General features: G+C 41.0%; 1 protein-coding gene across 2 annotated transcripts in view; it reads right to left on the minus strand.

Moving 5' to 3' along the window:
• The window catches only part of LOC128699371 (uncharacterized), a 361,556-nt gene that overhangs the window by 134,813 nt on the left and 203,955 nt on the right, over nucleotides 1-22,788 (minus strand). For both annotated transcript variants that reach the window (XM_053792044.2, XM_053792045.2), the window contains exon 4: nucleotides 3,634-3,734. In XM_053792044.2, coding sequence (XP_053648019.1) covers nucleotides 3,634-3,734 — 101 coding nt within the window. The remainder of the gene's footprint in view (nucleotides 1-3,633; nucleotides 3,735-22,788) is intronic.

Consider the following 22,788-nt stretch of genomic DNA (forward strand, 5'->3'; position numbering starts at 1 on the left):
CTGACCCCCTAGACTGTACTCCGTCTGCGGCCTTCTTTGCCCTTCCCCAATCTTCATGACTTTGCACTTGGTGGGATTGAACTCCAGGAGCCAATTGCTGGACCAGGTCTGCAGCCTGTCCAGATCCCTTTGTAGTTCTGCCTGGTCTTCGATCGAGTGTATTCTTCTCATCAACTTCACGTCATCTGCAAACAGGGACACCTCAGAGTCTATTCCTTCCGTCATGTCGTTCACAAATACCAGAAACAGCACTGGTCCTAGGACTGACCCCTGCGGGACCCCGCTGGTCACAGGTGCCCACTCTGACACCTCGCCACGTACCATGACTCGCTGCTGTCTTCCTGACAAGTATTCCCTGATCCATTGTAGTGCCTTCCCTGTTATCCCTGCTTGGTCCTCCAGTTTTTGCACCAATCTCTTGTGTGGAACTGTGTCAAACGCCTTCTTGCAGTCCAAGAAAATGCAATCCACCCACCCCTCTCTCTCTTGTCTTACTGCTGTCACCATGTCATAGAACTCCAGTAGGTTTGTGACACAGGATTTCCCGTCCCTGAAACCATGTTGGCTGCTGTTGATGAGATCATTCCTTTCTAGGTGTTCCACCACTCTTCTGATAATCTTCTCCATGATTTTGCATACTATACATGTCAGTGACACTGGTCTGTAGTTTAATGCTTCATGTCTGTCTCCTTTTTTAAAGATTGGGACTACATTTGCTGTCTTCCATGCCTCAGGCAATCTCCCTGTTTCGATAGATGTATTGAATATTGTTGTTAGGGGTACACATAGCGCCTCTGCTCCCTCTCTCAATACCCATGGGGAAATGTTATCTGGCCCCATTGCCTTTGAGGTATCTAGCTCACTCAGAAGCCTCTTCACTTCTTCCTCGGTTGTGTGCACTGTGTCCAGCACTTGGTGGTGTGCCCCACCTCTCCGTCTTTCTGGAGTCCCTTCTGTCTCCTCTGTGAACACTTCTTTGAATCTCTTGTTGAGTTCTTCACATACTTCACGGTCATTTCTTGTTGTCTCTCCTCCTTCCTTCCTTAGCCTGATTACCTGGTCCTTGACTGTTGTTTTCCTCCTGATGTGGCTGTACAACAGTTTCGGGTCAGATTTGGCTTTCGCTGCTATGTCATTTTCATATTGTCTTTGGGCCTCCCTTCTTATCTGTGCATATTCGTTTCTGGCTCTACGACTGTTCTCCTTATTCTCCTGGGTCCTTTGCCTTCTATATTTCTTCCATTCCCTAGCACACTTGGTTTTTGCCTCCCTGCACCTTTGGGTAAACCATGGGCTCATCCTGGCTTTTTCATTAATCCTGTTACCCTTGGGTACAAACCTCTCCTCAGCCTCCTTGCATTTTGTTGCTACATATTCCATCATCTCATTAACTGGCTTCCCTGCCAGTTCTCTGTCCCACTGAACCCCGTTCAGGTAGTTCCTCATTCCTGTGTAGTCCCCTTTCTTGTAGTTTGGCTTCATTCGTCCTGGCCTTCCTGCTTCTCCCTCCACTTGTAGCTCTACTGTGTATTCGAAGCTTAAAACCACATGGTCACTGGCCCCCAAGGGGTCTTTCATATGTGATGTCCTCGATATCTGCACTACTGAAGGTGAATACTAAGTCCAGCCTTGCTGGTTCATCCTCTCCTCTCTCTCTTGTAGTGTCCCTTACGTGTTGGTACATGAAGTTCTCCAGTACCACCTCCATCATCTTAGCCCTCCATGTATCTTGGCCCCCATGTGGGTCCAAGTTCTCCCAATCGATCTCCTTGTGGTTAAAGTCACCCATGATCAGGAGCTTTGCCCTGCATGCATGAGCTCTTCTGGCCACTCTAGCCAGTGTGTCAACCATCGCTCTATTGCTCTCGTCGTACTCTTGCCTTGGCCTCCTGCTGTTCTGTGGTGGGTTATACATCACTGCTATTACCACCTTGGGACCTCCAGAGTGAAGTGTTCCCACTATGTAATCACTTTCTTCTCCGCTATCTCCTCTCTCCAGCTCATCAAAATTCCAGCGATTTTTGATCAGCAACGCCACTCCTCCACCCCCCTGTTCCCTCTGTCTTTCCTCAGGATTTGGTATCCCGTTGGAAAGATGTGTGTGTGTGTGTGTGTGTGTGTGTGTGTGTGTGTGTGTGTGTAACACAAGGGTCTTACCACCACCTAAGTCACAGGCACTAAGGTCAAGAAGACAAGAGTAGGCACCAGCGCTGGCAGTGTACAGTCCTGGCTTCGTGTTTATGCAAATGAAGATTAATCCAGCAAGGCATTGTGCTGCCCTCACAACACCTGTGGGTAACCTTTTCCTCGCCTCCCAGGGACAACTTTCTTTCCTAGCTAATTACTCTTGTCCTAAATTCTGCCTTCTATTCTCCCTTTTATTACGCTTGACTCCAAGCACAGACAGGAAACAGAAGAACAGAATATGAAATGCTAACAGAATAAGACCAGAGAGCCATTTTACAATGCAAGGGAGGAATATCCCGCGCCTCAATTTGTCGACCCTAAGACGCGAGGCAAAAACATTCCCACTGAACAACCAACACTAAATGAATCCTCTCTGAGGCTTAGTAAGACCCCTAATTAGGATTCTTTTAATAATGGGGTGCAGTGGTAATATGTCGATCGGCGCATGAGAGATTAAGAATTAGATGTTTATACATATCCTTACAAGACACACACAAGACGAGTGTGTGAAAGAAAACCTGACAGCGAGATAAAATGAGAGGAAGATCCAGAACACCATTTATTATTGTTTTGGTGGATTTTTTTTAACATACCAGCCATCTTCCACCTAGGCAGGGTGACCTAAAAATAAAAAACAAAGGTAAACGAAATGTAAAAAAAAAATAACTATTTCATTTTACATTTAGTAATTTATACAAGAGAAGGGATTACTAGCCACTTCCGGCATTTTAGGCACCTCTGGAGTTTACCTGGAGTTTACCTGGAGAGAGTTCCGGGGGTCAACGCCCCCGCGGCCCGGTCTGTGACCAGGCCTCCTGGTGGATCAGAGCCTGATCAACCAGGCTGTTGCTGCTGGCTGCACGCAAACCAACGTACGAGCCACAGCCCGGCTGATCCGGAACTGACTTTAGGTGCTTGTCCAGTGCCAGCTTGAAGATTGCCAGGTGTCTGTTGGTAATCCCCCTTATGTGTGCTGGGAGGCAGTTGAACAGTCTCGGGGCCCCTGACACTTATTGTATGGTCTCTTAACGTGCTAGTGACACCCCTGCTTTTCATTGGGGGGATGGTGCATCGTCTGCCAAGTCTTTTGCTTTCGTCTTATGACACAAACGGCTTAAGGAGGAGGGATTCTTTTCCACTTCTCCATGGAGTAGTGAAATTTACATCAACATATATTTTGTCTACATTTTGGCAACTAAGTTCGTCACACGACGAGGGCAACAAGAAAATTTACAACAATCTGGACCAACCTTGGTGGCCGTCCAAACCCGACGATAAATTCCACAGACTATGTCGGAATCATCTTAATAAATCAGTAAAAATAGGAATCAGTACAAATCATGACAGACAAAAAAAGATAATTACAAACATAAAAAAAAATTAAAAAGGTGTGTGAGAGAGAGATATCCAACACTACTTCGCCGACACCACAGGTTCCCTACTCACCCATCGTCCACGCTCAGCCTTCATGGAGCCGAAGAGACTTTTGAGTTCCTTGACGGTGATGGAGTAGCTCGTCAACACCCCAAGTACCTCGATCAGCAGGTCTGAAACACACAAAAATACTAACATTTACTCTGGTGCCAAATCCTTCTCAAACACCTTTTAAAAACAAAAAATGTCTTAGGAAACAATAAGCAACAAGAAAGCCTAAATAGAGGAGACAGCTATTTCAACGTATATAATGCAACTGCTGATCCAGTCATTTAATTCAGGTTCTTACTGTTGAATTTCCATTCGGAGTGTTTACAATGAAACAGTTTTATTCGTACTATTTGTCCTCGATCGCTTTTGCTTCCATGTAGTCAGTAACATGTAACAAGTCTGTTTCTTGATAGTTACCTGTGCTTTACCAGTGACTGATTTCGAAGGGTCTTTTCTTCCCCTCATGTTAGACGCCGCAGGTCCACACAACCATCACAACCCGGGTGGTGGGAAGCTGTCCAGCTTCTTGTACATCTTGTACTGATATGTATGTAATATTTTGCAGTCTTAATGATGTTCAAGTATCATTAAAACGTTGAATTTTAATTAACTAACCCCAGAAGAAAAATAAAGTTTTTCCAGTTTTATATATATATATATATATATATATATATATATATATATATATATATATATATATATATATATATATATATATATATATATATATAATGTCTTGCCGAATATGTAAAACTGGTCAATTAGCAAGAACTCATTTAAAATTAAGTCCTTTCTAAAATTTTCTCTTGTACGTTTAAAGATATATTTTTTCATCAATGTTAATGTAAAAAATTTTAATTTTGCACCAAAAGAATCTTAGAAAACTTACCTAAGCTTATTATAACAAGAACAATTTATTTTAGCCTAACCCAACTATATATATTTTAGATTTGTTTACAATAATTTAATACTAAACAAACACAGTGAAATATATGTTTTTTTCGTTAGGTTCAGAATGCTTTTGGCGAAATTATTGCATACACAAATTTTCGCTTGTCCTATATGGCAAGATGAGCGTTGCTATTTAAGCCAAGATCGCAAGTTCTGCCTATTCGGTACGACATTATATATATATATATATATATATATATATATATATATATATGTGTGTGTGTGTGTGTGTGTGTGTGTGTGTGTGTGTGTGTGTGTGTGTGTGTGTGTGTGTGTGTGTGTGTGTGTGTGTGTGTGTGTGTGTTTGTGTGTGTATACACATACATACAAAGATGCGATATATTTTGCAAACGAATAACGTCATTACGATAGGAGACTCGAACCCAAGATGGTGGACATGAGGAGGATGCAGCCAGCGTGCAGTTCCACCAAAATATGATGAATCTCGAAAAGATCTTTCATAACCAGATTAGTTCCACGGGCGAGATAAATACCCAATGAGGAGAAGTTTAATAACCTGAACTCAATATCCTTAGAGGATAGAAGAGCTGGGAGAAACATGATTATGACGTTAAAAAAATACTAAGAGGATTTGACATTGCAAGCAAAAGCAGATTGTTTGACATGCGATAACCAGCAACAAAAAGATAAAGATAAAAAGATATGTAAGTCAAAGAAATATAAATACCTCTTTAGTCTCAGGATGTCAGAAGTTAGAATAAGATGGATCATGAAGTAAAAGCAAATTCAAAACAAAGATTCAAAAACAATGTTAATGGCAGTCAAGAACGGAGATGTGATCGCGCGCACACACAAATAGGTGGACACTCACTCACTCACTCACTCACTCACTCTCTCTCCCTCACACACACACACACACACACAAACACACACAGTTCATCTTACTAACCTGAAAAATTCGCTACATAATTTATTCATCAAGAGACCTTGTATCAAAGGCTCATGTCAACTGACCCACTCCCTCGCAGTCTACAGGAAGGGGGTACAGAAACAGAAAGACTGGGATGGAAGCAAAGGGAAAATAGAGGGATGTAAGGGGAGGGGAAGGGAGAGTGTGATTAGAGGTATTACAGGGGAAGGGAGAGATTTAATGACTGGAGAAAGCGAGGGGAATGAAAGAGAGGAGGAGAGAAGAATCAAAGGGGACAGAGGAAGGGAGTGATAGAATTGGAGGATGAAGGAAGGGGTGATGTGGGAGAGGAAAAGGGAGAGAAGGTGGGTAGGTGCGGCCTGATGGCGCCCCGCCCCTTTCCTGGATGAATGGAGTCTGATTGGCCCTGAGAATTTTCATCTGAGAGTGGCATAAATTACAGACTGTGGCTGAGTGAGGGAATCAGGGGTGAGGGGGACATAGTGTGAGGGGACCTGAAAGGTGGAGATGAGAGGCTGCTGGAGATGAAGAGGTGCGAGATAAAGAAGGGGTGAGAGGGGACTGATGAAAGGTCATGAGTAAGGGAATGAAGGTTTAAGGGGTGAATAAAAATGGGTAAAACTGAAGAGGGTTAAGCGAGACGTAAGATCCCAACTTCAACACCACTGACGATACCAGAGTAATTTCCCTCAGCTTCCCATTCCCCAGCCGCTCTCTAATAATTATGTTTTACCACTTCCCCATGTGTGTGAGTGTGTGTGTGTTTATTTCCTGATGACTGTGGATCAAGCCTCCACCACTTCGTAAACGAAATTACCCACAAGGGTTAACCTGACAACCAATAATAATAATAATAATAATAATAATAATAATATAAAAATAATAGACGAAATATAATTTGACATATTATGAGAGACATAGTATATGAAGTAAGTACAGACTTTGCGAGCAACTGAAGAATACAATTTGTTAAGGCCAAGAAAGGTGCAGGGGTCCACATGCTGCCCACATTATTTTTCCACAGGTGAATATGGATCGACCAGAATTTATGCATTCTATCCAAGCGACAGATGGTCTCTCAGTTTTTTTCAACTCTCCCTTCCTCTCTCTCATACCCCTTCTTGTCTGTCTCTTTCTCCTTCCCATTTTCCTTCCTCCCTGTCTTAGACATACCCTCCACTTTGTTTTTATCGTCGTTTCCCTTCATCCTTTTTTTCCCATTCTGCCCCATGTCTTCCTCTCCAGAATCTGCCTCGCTCCCTGGGGAAACATGAACAACGTAGTGAATATAACATTGTCACGGGTGTGGTCAGCTTGTGACGCAAGAATTATAAATTATGCTGTACCCTTGATGTAATGTGCAGTGCAGCAACGGGGAGATGATGGAAGTGAGCGGAGATGATGGAGGTGAGTGGAGATGATGGAGGTGAGTGGAGGAGATGATAGAGGAGAGTGGACCCGGTTTGAGGGGAGGATAGTTATGGAGATGAGGGGCAGAGGAGATGCGTGAAGGAGCAGAATAATGATGGATCGTGTGACTCGCCAGTTAAAAGGAAAAGAACAACGACTCAAGCCGAGAGAGCCTGAGGGTGATGGTGCAGACCCACGACAGATATGACTGGACGAAGCTTGAATATGCGTGAAGGACAAGTGGGACGAACGCTGAAACATCGGAGGAGGATATAGAGGAAAAAATGAGATGAAGGAGAGAGTAAGATGAGCGTGAACATGTGCCACACGTCACTAGTCCTACACCTTGGCTTTATCACAGTCACTTAAGTGTTAAGTGGTGGTGGGTCCAGCCTGCCGTTCCCTGCATTATCATTTTACCTCAAGTTTGCCAGTAACGAGCCAAGTTTGCAGCACTTAGGTTACAAAGGCTCCACTCATACAAGATTAAAAACCTTAATCGCACAAAATTTAGTTTCCAAAGTTTCTAAAGAGACACAGGATAAAACAGCAGCATTAAAAATAATCACATTTCATGGATATACAGCACAGCAATAATTCTGCTAGTGACTCTTTACTTAAAAAAAATGATGAACAATCACTACTTTAACTTCAAACATTAATGGCAAAGATTTTGACTTCATGAATATTTGAAAAGGAGCACGAAGTTGAGCGCTTAGAGGAAAACTCCACAATCTTGAAGATGATTTCTGGTATATTTTCTGCCATACGCCTGACACAAAACACGTTTTTTATACCCTGTCGTTCTATTGTGTTTAGTCTCTGTGTTCATCAGTTATCTCTTCGTTTTTTAAACTTGATCTGCTTACATCTTTCCTTTTCTGTTTCTAATCACATTTTTAATTAGTAATATATACATTGTCATGGGGCGCGCTAAACCCGTAGGTATTATACAGCGCCTGTGTGTGTGGGGGGGATGGAAGGCATTCAGGCTCACTTCAGGGAACTGGAACACATCCAATTCCCTACATCAAGAGCCCCTCACCAGCGTCAAGGACCCATCCTTGAGGGTATATACATATAATAAAACATGATGAATAAACAAGCTTAATGACCCATATGGGTTTAGGGTTAGCATATAATTTATCTTTAACGTATACAGGAAGTAAATGAGTTCAAAAAAATTCGAGTCTCAGCCCTTTTAAAAATACCATTCACTGTTCATGTCTTTCAGATCAAGTATTGTGCTGGTGCGCTCCATGGATGGTGCGCTGATATATTGCTTCAATCCCCATGCCATGGTAATCAATCTAGCACTGAAAGAACTTGATGCAAAACGTAGATTCGTGGGATCTGGAATATCACTATCAAAAACGAAAGTTTAGAACATTATTACGAAATTTGACATGTTGGTAGGAACTTTACTCTAAAACTGCAAGTGTCTGTGTATTTAAGTTAACGATAAAATGAAGATTACAGATGACATTATATTTAACTTCCTTTGATAGACCTTTGATGGGCTTCCAATTTTTTTTTACTTCAGAGTCCAGCAGTGAACCAGGCTTGTCTGGTCAACCAGGCTGTTGCTCTTGGGAAGGTAGGGGTTGGGGGGGGGGCTGGTTACTTATACATCTGCTACAGCTTAGTTGATCTGGCACTTGACGGAAGAAATTGTTTAGTTTTCTCTTAAAGACTTGTACACTTGTTCCAGCAGTGTTCTGTTATCTTCTGGCAAGACGTTAACAAGTCTGAGATCACTATATTGACACAATGTTCTCCTCATTGTGTTCACGGCGCTAAATGCAACTTGTAATGGTGAGGCAGTGAATCATCAGTGTCAGGGCAAAGAAGGGTGTACAGTTTATATAATAATAGTGTTCTTCAAATGAAACCAATTATCTCCAATTTCCCAGGCACTGCATAACGTACAGGGGTTGAGGGATCACATATGGACTGTGCAAACAAATCATATAGCTCAAGCAACTTTCCAATCAAATTGTGAGAATTATTCTGAGCTGTCCTAGAAGTACCAAAATCTGTAACTGAAAAGACCTCAATTTACCGTCCATGAAAAAAATACGAGTTAAATACAACATTTGCCACTAAACAGAAAAATATAACTGAAATATTCGTATTTAAAAGATTATAAATTGAACAGCGAACTGTCATAAGACACAAGAAAAAGGAAAGGCAGTTTTAACAGACTATTATAAAATCAGGTACATCACCGAAAGCAAAGAATAATGAACGCCAAGACACTGTCAACAGAGTAGCCAAGTTGTTGTGTCACGAAGCAGCACCAGAGGCGGAGTTGCTGGTGTGGGATGTAGCCAATGGTTACCACACCTTTAACATCCCAGAAACTAGAACACATGATCTTGACTACCGAGCACTGCAAGTTCAGCTTCCACGGCGGTAAAGAACTTAAATGATCACCCTTGTAATGATCACTGTCTGGACTTCAGGGAGAAAGCAAGAACAACTATTTTCATGATGTAATGACGACAACAGTGAAGACAAGACACACGTTGCAGAAGTATTTATTGGGACATTGTTTGGCTCTGTGTGGAGCTTTATCAAGTTGTGACTTTACTCAACTCTACACAGAACGAAACGTTGTCAGAATACAAGCTTGTTCACGAACGTGTCTTCTGTCCTAGTTTTATAACCAGCAATAAGCCACTTTTTAAGGATGTAATAGTGCTCTCATCAGACTGAGACGGAAAGTTGAAAAACTTTCTCTTTGATGTCAATAACTTCTTCAATCACTAAATAATTTTTAGCTTTGAAAAACCATCTGTTGGCTCAGTGACCTTGCAAAACTATCTGTTCTCACAGTGATCCTCGAAAACTATTGTTGCCACAGTGACCTTCGAAAACTAAAGGGAGCACAGTGGTCTTTCAAAACAGTTGTTGGCACAGTGGCCTTCCACAGTCGTCGTCCAGTACTGGGACCTTCCAAAACAACATGTTAGCATTATCTTGGAATTTTCTTGTCTCCACGAACGCCTCATTAGGGTCATTTTCAAGATTTAACGCCGCAATGAATTCTGCAGCAGAGCGTTTCAACTGTTGCATGTGACAGTGTCCCCTTGCGTTTTGTTCTTTTGGTATACGCAACATGGACTATAATTGACAACAGTCTCTAAAACATCTCTGGTTTCACTCTGTATTTAGCTAAGAATTTTGTGAACTTCCCTACCATACACACAAGCTGTTTCCAGATGCGAGGACATGGAGCAAGGCTACACAGAATCTCAGCTTAAGATGCATTTGAACGATAGGGACGTTACGAAATATTTTTTGTCATGCTTGTTTGGGTAAGAATAACAAACTAGACCTATATGGTGTAAGTGATCATAAAATTTTCAAAAGTAGAAGTAACTGAGCATCGGAGACCAGAAATCAGTAGAGCTGGTTGATAGTAGTTAAGAGACAGGAACGTTGAATTGACTCCTGCACAACACAAAGAGGACATACATCTATAAAATCATGCAGGAATACAAACCGTATATTCTATTTTTCTCGTTCCATCAATCTTTCTTCTGTCTGCTTTTTTCCCTGGATGGCTTTCTGTGAGCCTGCCTCCCACTCACCCTACTCTTCTATCGCAATGTCTGTCCCACACTCTCTCTCTCTCATTCTACCCATTTCTCACTTTTTCTCTCACCTTACGTATTTCACTCATTGCCTTTACGAAACGCGTTCCATGCATCTTCCGCCACTACCTTCCTCTCTTCTTGCCTCTTTCTCTCCCTGCTACACTCTTTTCCTATTATTTCTGCCTCCTACCTACTTCTTTTTCAACCCGCCCCATATTCTTCCTGCCCATTTCTATCTCCTCCCCCCACCTACCTCTTCCTGTTCCTCTACTTCAATTTCTCTTTGCCTCAGTTTTCTTTCTACCACTTCCCCTCACTGTCACCCTCCCTCTCTAACACCATAACTACCACCATTACCATTACCACAACTCCCCCCACCCCCCCCCCCTCTCTCTCTCATAAGACACCAATCACCAAAACATACAATCAGCAGCATGTTTCAGGTAACCACAGTGGTTCCTTCCTGTATCTTCCCTGTACAGTATAATCCACTCCCCCCCCCCAGTGCCGTCAGGAATTAGGAAGCCCTTGCAATATCTCCTAAGGCTGCCATTCCCATTGATGCCCTTTCTCTATTCCCAGGAATCCTCTTACCTCACGTTTTCTCTTCTCTTTCCAATCTCTTCTTGTTCTATATATAAAAACAAAAGGATGGACCGAGGACCAGAGAGATCTATACGAATGACACGCCTGTCGATATTTCAGTCGACTCTTAACTCTCATGTTGGGGAAGAGGGATAAACCCTACCTTACCTACCTACCTCTCCCTCCCACCCTCCCTCTCTCTCTCTTTTACACAGGGTTTGACAAGGTTAGGGTGAGGATCCCTAGCTTTATTGACAAGCTATTTACAGGTTAAGGATTCCTAACTTCATTGACAAGCTAAGAGCTGTTACCTACATCAGCTCATTTGAAAGCATTTTTATTGTTATGAGACATACAAGTAGGGAACAGGATGAAGTTGGAGCCATCTGTGGGCCAGCATTTTCATTTGATCAACTGACTTTATCTCGCTGACATCATAATGCTGTACAAATGTGTTCCATACTCGAGTCATCCTGGGGATAAATGATCTCAGATGAAGTGATGTTCTGGAGAAGGGTACAGTAAGAGCGAAGTTGCTGCTTTCTGCCCGTCTTGTGGTCTAGAAGCTTGCTTCTCGCTGTCCTCGAAGTGGAGCCAAGTGTGGTACTTTGACAATATTGGCCTTGTACATAACAGTAAGGCCACCCACATCCCTCCTTTGTTGAAGGCTCTGTTGAAATGACTCTCTCTCTCTCTCTCTCTCAGCTTTCATCTTCCTCGCTAATCCTACTTTTCCTTTCTCTCCTCCTCCTTTCCCTTCATAAAACGAAGTCCCTGTCCTGTCTGTAATAAACTCAGTCTTAACTCCATACCTTCCTATTCAAGATTATTAGTACAGACTCTCAGATTCACTTCTATTATCTCCGTCTGCTTTATATTCTAACATGTCCTCATTTTACTACCTCAATTTCCTAACATAACTCCAAACGTCAATTTCCTGAAGCATGCTGCAAATTTTCAAAGGCTATTTTCTTTATTTTAGGTTAACTTAGGTCAAAGAAATTCAGGAACCTATCAATAAGACACATAATCAACACTTAGGTATCTTTATTGACCAAAGGTTCCAGCAGTAAAGATACGTAAGTGTTGTATATTTATCTTATTTATCTTATTCATTGTATACCACTAATATGAAAATCGGGAAACGTTTATATGTGAACGCTGATCACTGGAGGTGTGAGATTAAAGGTTTATATTCTTACCTTCCAAACACTTCCTCTCGTCTTGGATAGTTTTTTAACCTCTTGCCAACCTTCAATGCTTCTTACCCACCCTTTACCCCTTCATCCGTTTATCTGGGGATCATCGCCCCCGTTGCCCGGTTTAAAACAAAGCCTCATAAAACGGAAATGTAAAAAAATATTTTTATATAAACTAAACCGGTACTGTTTAACTCGATCCTCCGTCCGCTAACCAGGAGACAAGTACACTAAACTCACAACAAGTTTTCTCTCTCTCTCAGGTTGTAAGAGTATTGTTGTACTGTTATACAGAATAAAGGCAACTTCATTATCACTAAGATTCTAGCACACAACATTGCTTAAGACACCTTAACTAATACAACCTCTAACCCCCCTCTTCCCCCGTATATACGCCCCAAATGGGCGAAACGTTATCTTCAATACTGATTAAGTTGAATAGGTGTGCATTTACCTAACTCACAAACTATAAAGGAAAAATTGCGGGAATAAGATAAATGCACACTGATTGTACGTAAGGAGGAATAAACTTTTCAAGGTCAGTTCCTGATCAGCTGGGCTGTGGTGCCTAAGGTCAACTGCATGGGACTAGTACCAACAGTTGGCGGGCGGGGGCGGGGACGGGGGGCGGGTGCTTCCGGTATCGACTTCAGGTTACTAACATCCAGGTAACTTGCCAACTTACGTGCTCACGAGACAACAATCCTGCCAGTCAAAACCTCTAAACAGGCTTCTGTTTCACACTCACATACAAGGACCCTGTCGGTCTACCTTGTCCCCTGTATCCTCTTCTCTACCTCTTCTCCTATTCTCTACCCTTCTCCTTTCCCTCTTCTCCTATACTGCACACCTACACCTCACGCCTCGCCACTCCAATTATCTGTATGTCCTACACAACACAAGCCAATATTGCAGCAGATATATCAAGTCTCCCCTCCGTCAAGAGATCAGCTTCCCCCGGTGGAGATAACAGTCTTCCTGTCAAACAGGAGATAGTCTCTTTCAGAGACTAGATGAATTTTCTCTCAGACTAGAGTTTAGTCTTCTATAATTTGAGAAATCAATTTCCACTAGCTTCAAAGATCAATTTCCCCTAACTTGATATCAATTTTCCCTATCTTGGTGTCACTTTCTCCTAACTTCAGAGAGATCAACTTCCCACAATATAAGACATAAATAAAATCGTCCTAACTTGAAAGACGAGCCTCCCGAGTTAAGATAAATCTCCTACCTAATATAAGACAAGTTTTCCTGTAATTGGAAGATCAACCCTCACCAACTCCAGACATTAAGTTGAGTTCTTCAACTCGTAAGACCAATCTCTTATAGCTGATCCTCTAGTTAAGGGGTCAGCTTTCCTCGTTGAGGAGTCTGTCTTTCCTCGCCAGGGGTCAGTCTTTCCTCGCCAGGGGTCAGTCTTTCCTCGTTGAAGGGTTAGTCTTTTCTCGCTCAGGGGTCAGTCTTTCCTCATTGAAGGGTCAGTCTTTCCTCGTTGAAGGATTAGTCTTTTCTCGCTCAGGGGTCAGTCTTTCCTCATTGAAGGGTCAGTCTTTCCTCGTTGAAGGATTAGTCTTTTCTCGCTCAGAGGTCAGTCTTTCTTCGTTGAAGGGTTAGTCTTTTCTCGCTCAGGGGTCGGTCTTTCCTCGTTGAAGGGTCAGTCTTTCCTCGTTCAGGGGTCACTTTTTCCTATTCAAGGGTCAACCTTCCCTACTATCTCAGCTACTCCAACATTTATCTATTTCTCCCACTCGAGCGATGCCATGTTTCTCTCTTTCACATTTACAAGTGAAAAAAAAAATACCAGAATACCTTGGTCGATATATATAGCTTTACAGATACATCTCATTATGCTGCAAGTAAAAAACTGTGTTTATCACAATATATATCACATGTACAACCATAACGATTGTCTCCTAATGGTTGTACACCTCACTACTAGTACAACCACACTATACATTTTAGTGGTTGTACACCGCTAATGGTTGTACAAATGAACCTCCTATTTTCCTGCAATGAAAACTCAAGGAAACATTGCAAATACTATATAATAAACTGTGGACAGAGCTCTATCTCGTTTGTATATTAAGACAAACATTTAACAATATATATTTTAACTGGTGAAAGTGCTACATTCCACGTGCAAACCCTGCATTTCCGAAATTCTATAATATTAACAGATATTTTAGCAGATGACACGGCCCTGTGAGTTAGTAAATTGACACACCCAGAGAATTAGGCAATATCTATTGACATTTTAGCTATTAACATGGCGTTCGATGATTATACACACACACACACACACACAGACACACACCACACACACACACACACACACACACACACACACACACACACAATTAGGTGAGTACACACACACACACATAGCACCTTGCCACTGCATCCCCCCTTCTGCATGATAATACAAATAAATGGATCTTGTTTGAAGGATCCTTTTCGTGTTAACTGGATGGCGTGCAAGAACCAACTGAATTTTGGTCACCAGTTAAGCAAGGTAAAGACTGCATATGTCAAAATTTTAATGCCTAAACAACTGCCAAGCAACAATTACACAATTAATGGTTTCACATTTTTCTTAGATTTTTTTTTTGTGAGTCCTGATGTTCTGGTTACTTGTTTGTATCGCCTGAATTTAAAAAACCTTCCTATTAAGAAAATATATATATATATATATATATATATATATATATATATATATATATATATATATATATATATATATATATATATATATATATATATATACTACTGAGTATCTAAATAGGAATTATGTAGCTATTATTACATAAGAACATAAGAAAGGAGGCACACTGCAGGAGGCCTGTTGGTTATAATTATTATTAGTAGTAGCAGCAGTTTTAGTAATAGTAGTAGTAGTAGTAGCACTCAATAGTAATAGTGGGGCAGCAATAGTAGCTAGCAGTCGTAGTAGAAGTAAGTAGTAGATAGAATTAGTAGTAGCAGTAGCATTATTATTAGTAGTAATGTTAAAAACGCTTGTCCTAAAATCACTTGAGTCATACAGCGCTGTGTACAGCTGTGTAAGAGATGATATACCAGAATATTGATCATCCGAGTAATGGAGATACTGATTAAAATGTGGGCATAGAATTCTAATAAGGGAATATCTCAGCCCGAGTTTCTGCACCACTTCACAAGTCCTCTCTAGACCCACAGTACTATCCACTAATTTATACTTTATATATATATATATATATATATATATATATATATATATATATATATATATATATATATATATATATAAGTAGTCGATTTTTCCACTGGGGGCACCCTTCCGGTTTAGGGCCTTCCACTGGGCGCACCCTTCCGGTTTAGGCCTTCCACTGGGCGCACCCTTCCGGTTTAGGCGTTCCACTGAGCGCACCCTTCCGGTCTAGGACCAGCAGCTGGAGGGTCACCTTTTCACACCTAGGTGTTACTTCCGGTTTTGACCATGACCTCGCCCTCGAGACTACCTCACCCTTGACCCCCCAACCAGTACCCCCGCCCCACGACCCCCCCCTTCGCGACCCCCGCCCCGCGCGCCCGCGCCCTTCGCGACCCCCCGCCCGCGCGCCCGCCCGCGCGCCCGCCCGCGCGCCCCGCCCCGCCCGCGCGCCCGCCCGCGCCCTTCGCGAGCCCCGCCCGCGCCTTCTGCTGCGCCTTCTGCAGCGTCATCCGGATCGCCCCCGCGCCTCGAATTTTTTTCCGATTTTTTTCGAATTTTTTTTGAATTTCATTTTCTTGTGCTCTCCATCTCCTCGGATCAAGTTTTTAAGGTTCCCCCTCTCACTTTCACCCCCATCCCAAAATTTCTCAATATTACCAAGTTTTTGCATTCCCCCCCCCCTATGGGGGTTTTCGAAATTCTCCATCTCCTCAGATCAAATTTTTAAGGTTCCCCCTCCCACTTTCACCCCCCAATCCCAAAAATTTCTCGATAATACAAGTTTTGGATTCCCCCCTATGGGGGTTTTGAATTTCTTATGATCACCTTGGATCAAATTTTTGGATTACCCCTCCCACTTTCACCCACCCCCCACCTCAAATTTTTCTCGATAATACAAGTTTTGGATTCCCCCCTATGGGGTTTTCGAAATTCTCCAATTCCTCGGATCAAGTTTTTGGGGTACCCCTCCTTTCACCCCCCATCCCCAAACAATTTCTCAATATCAAAGTCTCCACTTCCTCGGATCCCCCTCCCACTTTCACTCCCACCTCAAATTTCTCGATATTACCAAGTTTTTGGATTCCCCCCTATGGGGGTTTCGAAATTCTTATGATCTCCTCGGATCAAATTTTTTGGATCCCCCCTATGGGTTTTCGAAATTCTCCATCTCCTTGGATCAAATTTTTGGATTACCCCTCTCACTTTCACTCCCACCCCAAAATTTCTCAATAATACCAAGTCTCCATCTCCTTGGATCAAGTTTTTGGATTCCCCCCTCTGGGGGTAAGCATTCAAATGAACTCCTCCTATGGGGCATGCTTACTACAGGTCTAAACAAGTGTGACGTCACCCCACCTGTGTTTACTCGGCGGTCAGTGACGTCACGCGATGACCCCCACACACACAGGCTGAATCTTGTCGTTCAGACAATAACTTAAAATGCAGGATAACACTATTTATTATACAACCAATGCATTTCATATACAACATAGGGAAAACATTTTCACTCTTAACCCAGGTTAATCCAAATAATTTCACATTTTTGTTTCGTTAATACCCACAACAATCCAACAATTTCTTTACAACACAAGTCTAGACATTTTTGTAACTATTTCATCTCAGGTCACTCCCCCACGAAGTAACCTCCTCCCCACCCTCCCGAACCCTCACACTCCAACCAACACCTCACAATTTTCACTCATAACCCCCAATTTTTCTCGTTTTAACCCTTTTAGTTCATTAAAGTTAATTAGGGGATACAGTACATCAGAAAGTCACCACAACACTTATAACCACTTTTCGATAAATTCACCAGTCACAATTTTACATATTACGAAGTTAATACGCACTTTTACTTTGAACACCTTCAAAACACTCTCTTAAATCATTTGAATACTCACAAAAATACCTTTATACATTTCAAAACATCACTGAAATACTCCAAAACATCATTCGAACACCCCCAAAATCACCTCTAAATACTCCCAGAACACCTTCATAAGTACTCTTGCACATCATTTGAACACCTTCATAAGTACTCTCATAATCATTTGTACACCTTCAAAAAACACCTTTGAATACTCACATAAACACCCTTGAACACCTTCAAAACACCTTTGAATAACCTCAAAACACCTTTGAACACCTTCAAAACACCCTTGAACACCCTTGATCACCTTCAAAAAAAAAAAAAAACAACATTTGAACACACTCAAAAACACCTTTGAACACCTTTGAACATTTCCAAACAACACTGAAACACTTCCAAAAACACCATTTGAGTACTCCCAAATACACCACTGAATACTAAAACACCACTGAATACACTCAAAACACCACCAAAATCACCATGAAACACTTCCAAAAAACACAATTTGAGTACTCCCAATTACACCACTGAATACTAAAAAAACACCGCTGAATTCAATCAAAACACCCTTCAACACCTTCAAAACACCTTTGAACACCTTTGAACATTTCCAAAAACACTATTTGAGTACTCCCAAATAAGATTTGACATCTCTAATTTATCTGCACTTACACATTTCATTAAATTACAACTCATCCCTCAGTCTCCAGACTAGGCATTTTCTCGTTTTTTACCCTTTTAGTTCATTAAAGTTATTAAGGGGACACAATACATCAGAAAAAAAGTCACAAAAACTAACTCAAACACTTTACTTTGAACAATCAAAGTACTCTCATAATCATTTGTACACCTTCAAAACACCCTTGAACACCTTCAAACAACCTTGATCACCTTCAAAAAACAACATTTGAACACACTCAAATCACCTTTGAACACCTTTGAACATTCCCAATCAACACTGAAACACTTCCAAAAAACACAATTTGAGTACTCCCAATTACACCACTGAATACTAAAAAAACACCACTGAATTCAATCAAAACACCCTTCAACACCTTCAAACACCCTTGAACACCTTCAAAACACTCTTGAATACCTTCAAAAACACCATTGAACATTTCCAATCAACACTGAAACACTTCCAAAAAAAAAAAAACAATTTGAGTACTCCCAATTACACCACTGAATACTACTAAAACACCGCTGAATTCAATCAAAACACCCTTCAACACCTTCAAACACCCTTGAACACACTCAAAACAGCCTTCAACACCTTCAAAACACCTTTGAACACCTTCAAAACACCTTTGAACACATTCAAAACACTCTCATAATCATTTGAACACACTCAAAACACCTTTGAATAGCCTCAAAACACCTTTGAACACCTTCAAAACACCCTTGAACACCCTTGATCACCTTCAAAAAAACAACATTTGAACACACTCAAAACACCTTTGAACACCTTTGAACATTTCCAAACAACACTGAAACACTTCCAAAAACACCATTTGAGTACTCCCAATTACACCACTGATTACTACTAAAACACCGCTGAATTCAATCAAAACACCCTTCAACACCTTCAAACACCCTTGAACACACTCAAAACACCCTTCAACACCTTCAAAACACCTTTGAACACCTTCAAAACACCTTTGATCACATTCAAAACACTCTCATAATCATTTGAACACACTCAAAACACCTTTGAATAACCTCAAAACACCTTCGAACACCTTCAAAACACCCTTGAACACCCTTAATCACCTTCAAAAAAACAACATTTGAACACACTCAAAACACCTTTGAACACCTTTGAACATTTCCAAACAACACTGAAACACTTCCAAAAACACCATTTGAGTACTCCCAAATACACCACTGAATACTAAAACACCACTGAATACACTCAAAACACCACCAAAATCACCATAAACTAAGATCAACACCCACATCCCACAACACCCACAACCCACAATTTTTTCTCGTTTTATCTAATTTCATCAGAAAGTCACAACACCCACACCCCCCATTTTTTTCTCGTTTTAACCCTTTTAGTTCATTAAAGTTAATAAGGGGCCACACTACATCAGAAAAAGTCACAAAAACAACCCACTTATAACGTCTTTTCGGTATCTCTAGTTCGACAACAACACCCACATCCCACATCACCCACATCCCACATCCCCCACACACACACACAGACACACACACACACATCCCTAACCTAGCCTAACCTAACCTAACTTATCCTAACCTAATCTAACCTAACCTAACCTAACTTATCCTAACCTAGCCTAACCTAACCTAACCTTACCTAAATTATCCTAACCTAACCTAACCTAGCCTAACCTAACCTAACTTAACCTAACCTAACCTAACCGAACCTACCCTAACCTAACCTTACCTAACCTAACCTAGCCTAACCTAACCTAACCTAACTTAACCTAACCCAACCTAACCTAACCTAACCTAGCCTAACCTAACTTAACCTAACCTAACCTAACCTACCCTAACCTAACCTAACCTAACCTATCTTAACCTTACCTAACCTAACCTAGCCGAACCTATCCTAACCTAACCTAAAATATATTGGAACACTTCCAAAATACATTAGAGTACTCCAGAATTACTTTGAACGACTCCATTTTTGGATATTTCCAAATTAGTTTTGAAAACTTTATCGTAAAATCGAACATTATTTTCTTGTTGGTAAAACACACTCAATGGTAGAAATATTTACTCGATTTCCGAATAGAAGCACTGTCCTCGCTCTGAGAGACTCATTGTGGGTCACCCCAACACATGGTGTAATGCGCTTCACACCCAAGGTAGAACATAACACCTGCGTCAACTCAGGACAGACAGGCGCCATGTAATGCGGGTAACATCCAAGGTAGAAAATCATCTCTTTCCAGACCAACTGTCTATCCTAACCTAACCTAACCTAACCTAACCTAATTCCTAACCTAACCTAACCTCACCTAACCGAACCTAACCTAACTCCATCAATCACCTCTATCCTAACCTAACCTAACCTAACCTAACCCAACCTAACTCCATCAAACACCTCTAACCTAACCTAACCTAACCTATCCTAACCTAACCTAACTCCATCAAACACCTCGAATACTACCTAACTTAACCTAACCTAACCTTACCTAACCTACCGAACCTAACCTAACCTAACCTAACCTATCCTAACCTGTCCCAACCTAACCTAACCTAACCTAACCTAACCTAACCTAACCTAACTTATCCTAACCTAACCTATCCTAACCTAACCTAAACACTGACTAACTTTGAACCAACTCTGAACACCACTGATCTTCTTCAAAAAATGCTCTGCACATCATTTGAACACCTTCAAAAAAAAAACACCATCAAACACCTCCGAATACTCCCAAAAAAAACACTACTGATTACTACCAAATCACCACTGAATACTACCAATCACCGTCAAAATCACCAGAAACTAAGTTTAACATCACCATCTAACATCCTTTTTATAGAAATCCCCTCAAATCACTATAACCAAGAACTCCCTCCCCATTTGGCGCATAAAAAAAAAAGCATGAACACAAACCTAATACGCAAACACTTAGTACATGATCACCATCAACTGAAAACATATCTTATACACACACATAATATAAGACAATCACCAACTACAATCACCCATGTTCACTTACCTCAAAATCACTAATATCACAGAAAACAATAATTTTTATAAACATTTCACACACACACACACACAAAAAAAAAATCATATTTGACAATATCTAAGCGCACTCACCTCACTACCACCAACACACGATGTCTCACCTCACAGGACCGACGAGGTCACCTCCAGTGACGTCACACTCCCATTGTGTTACTTGGTGGTTGGTAACATCACACCTAACCCCCTTGTTTCAACCTGTTGTACCCTACATTATCTAAGAACACTATATCCAAGACGATTACCAGATTTTATGATCCCCAACACCAAGATCACAGAAAACACACATTTTTATAATTATTCACACAAAAATCACGATCACAAATTCCATATCATGTTTACCGTCATCTATCAACACTAATCACCAAGATCACCAAAAAATCTAAGATCATGCATCTCAAAACTACTATGATCACTGAAAACACTTATTTTTTAAACATTCGCACAAAAATAAGACATACACAAAAATACCACAACACTTCCACCAACATCTATAACATAACATGAGCACTATAACATATCACTATCACAAAAAAAAATAATACACAAACACCCACATATTATACATTTCAATTGGAAATTTAAGACATGAGACATACACACCAAATCTAAGACATTCACCTCCAACTAAGACATACACATCACCCTTAAAACTTCCTTCCTTATTCATTCCGCATATCTCCTAGAGCTGTTTTAACCCCGACGGTTCCATCACGACGTAGGAGCCAGAGGAACCATCACCACTCCAACACCACCTACTACACTCTGGCTCCTACGTCGTGATGGAACCGTCGGGGTTAAAACAGCTCTAGGAGATATGCGGAATGAATAAGGAAGGAAGTTTTAAGGGTGATGTGTATGTCTTAGTTGGAGGTGAATGTCTTAGATTTGGTGTGTATGTCTCATGTCTTAAATTTCCAATTGAAATGTATAATATGTGGGTGTTTGTGTATTATTTTTTTTTGTGATAGTGATATGTTATAGTGCTCATGTTATGTTATAGATGTTGGTGGAAGTGTTGTGGTATTTTTGTGTATGTCTTATTTTTGTGCGAATGTTTAAAAAATAAGTGTTTTCAGTGATCATAGTAGTTTTGAGATGCATGATCTTAGATTTTTTGGTGATCTTGGTGATTAGTGTTGATAGATGACGGTAAACATGATATGGAATTGGTGATCGTGATTTTTGTGTGAATAATTATAAAAATGTGTGTTTTCTGTGATCTTGGTGTTGGGGATCATAAAATCTGGTAATCGTCTTGGATATAGTGTTCTTAGATAATGTAGGGTACAACAGGTTGAAACAAGGGGGTTAGGTGTGATGTTACCAACCACCAAGTAACACAATGGGAGTGTGACGTCACTGGAGGTGACCTCGTCGGTCCTGTGAGGTGAGACATCGTGTGTTGGTGGTAGTGAGGTGAGTGCGCTTAGATATTGTCAAATATGATTTTTTTTTTGTGTGTGTGTGTGTGTGAAATGTTTATAAAAATTATTGTTTTCTGTGATATTAGTGATTTTGAGGTAAGTGAACATGGGTGATTGTAGTTGGTGATTGTCTTATATTATGTGTGTGTATAAGATATGTTTTCAGTTGATGGTGATCATGTACTAAGTGTTTGCGTATTAGGTTTGTGTTCATGCTTTTTTTTTTATGCGCCAAATGGGGAGGGAGTTCTTGGTTATAGTGATTTGAGGGGATTTCTATAAAAAGGATGTTAGATGGTGATGTTAAACTTAGTTTCTGGTGATTT

This window comes from Cherax quadricarinatus, chromosome 61, assembly GCF_038502225.1.
Source record: "Cherax quadricarinatus isolate ZL_2023a chromosome 61, ASM3850222v1, whole genome shotgun sequence".
In the NCBI taxonomy this organism is placed as follows: Eukaryota; Metazoa; Arthropoda; class Malacostraca; order Decapoda; family Parastacidae; genus Cherax; species Cherax quadricarinatus.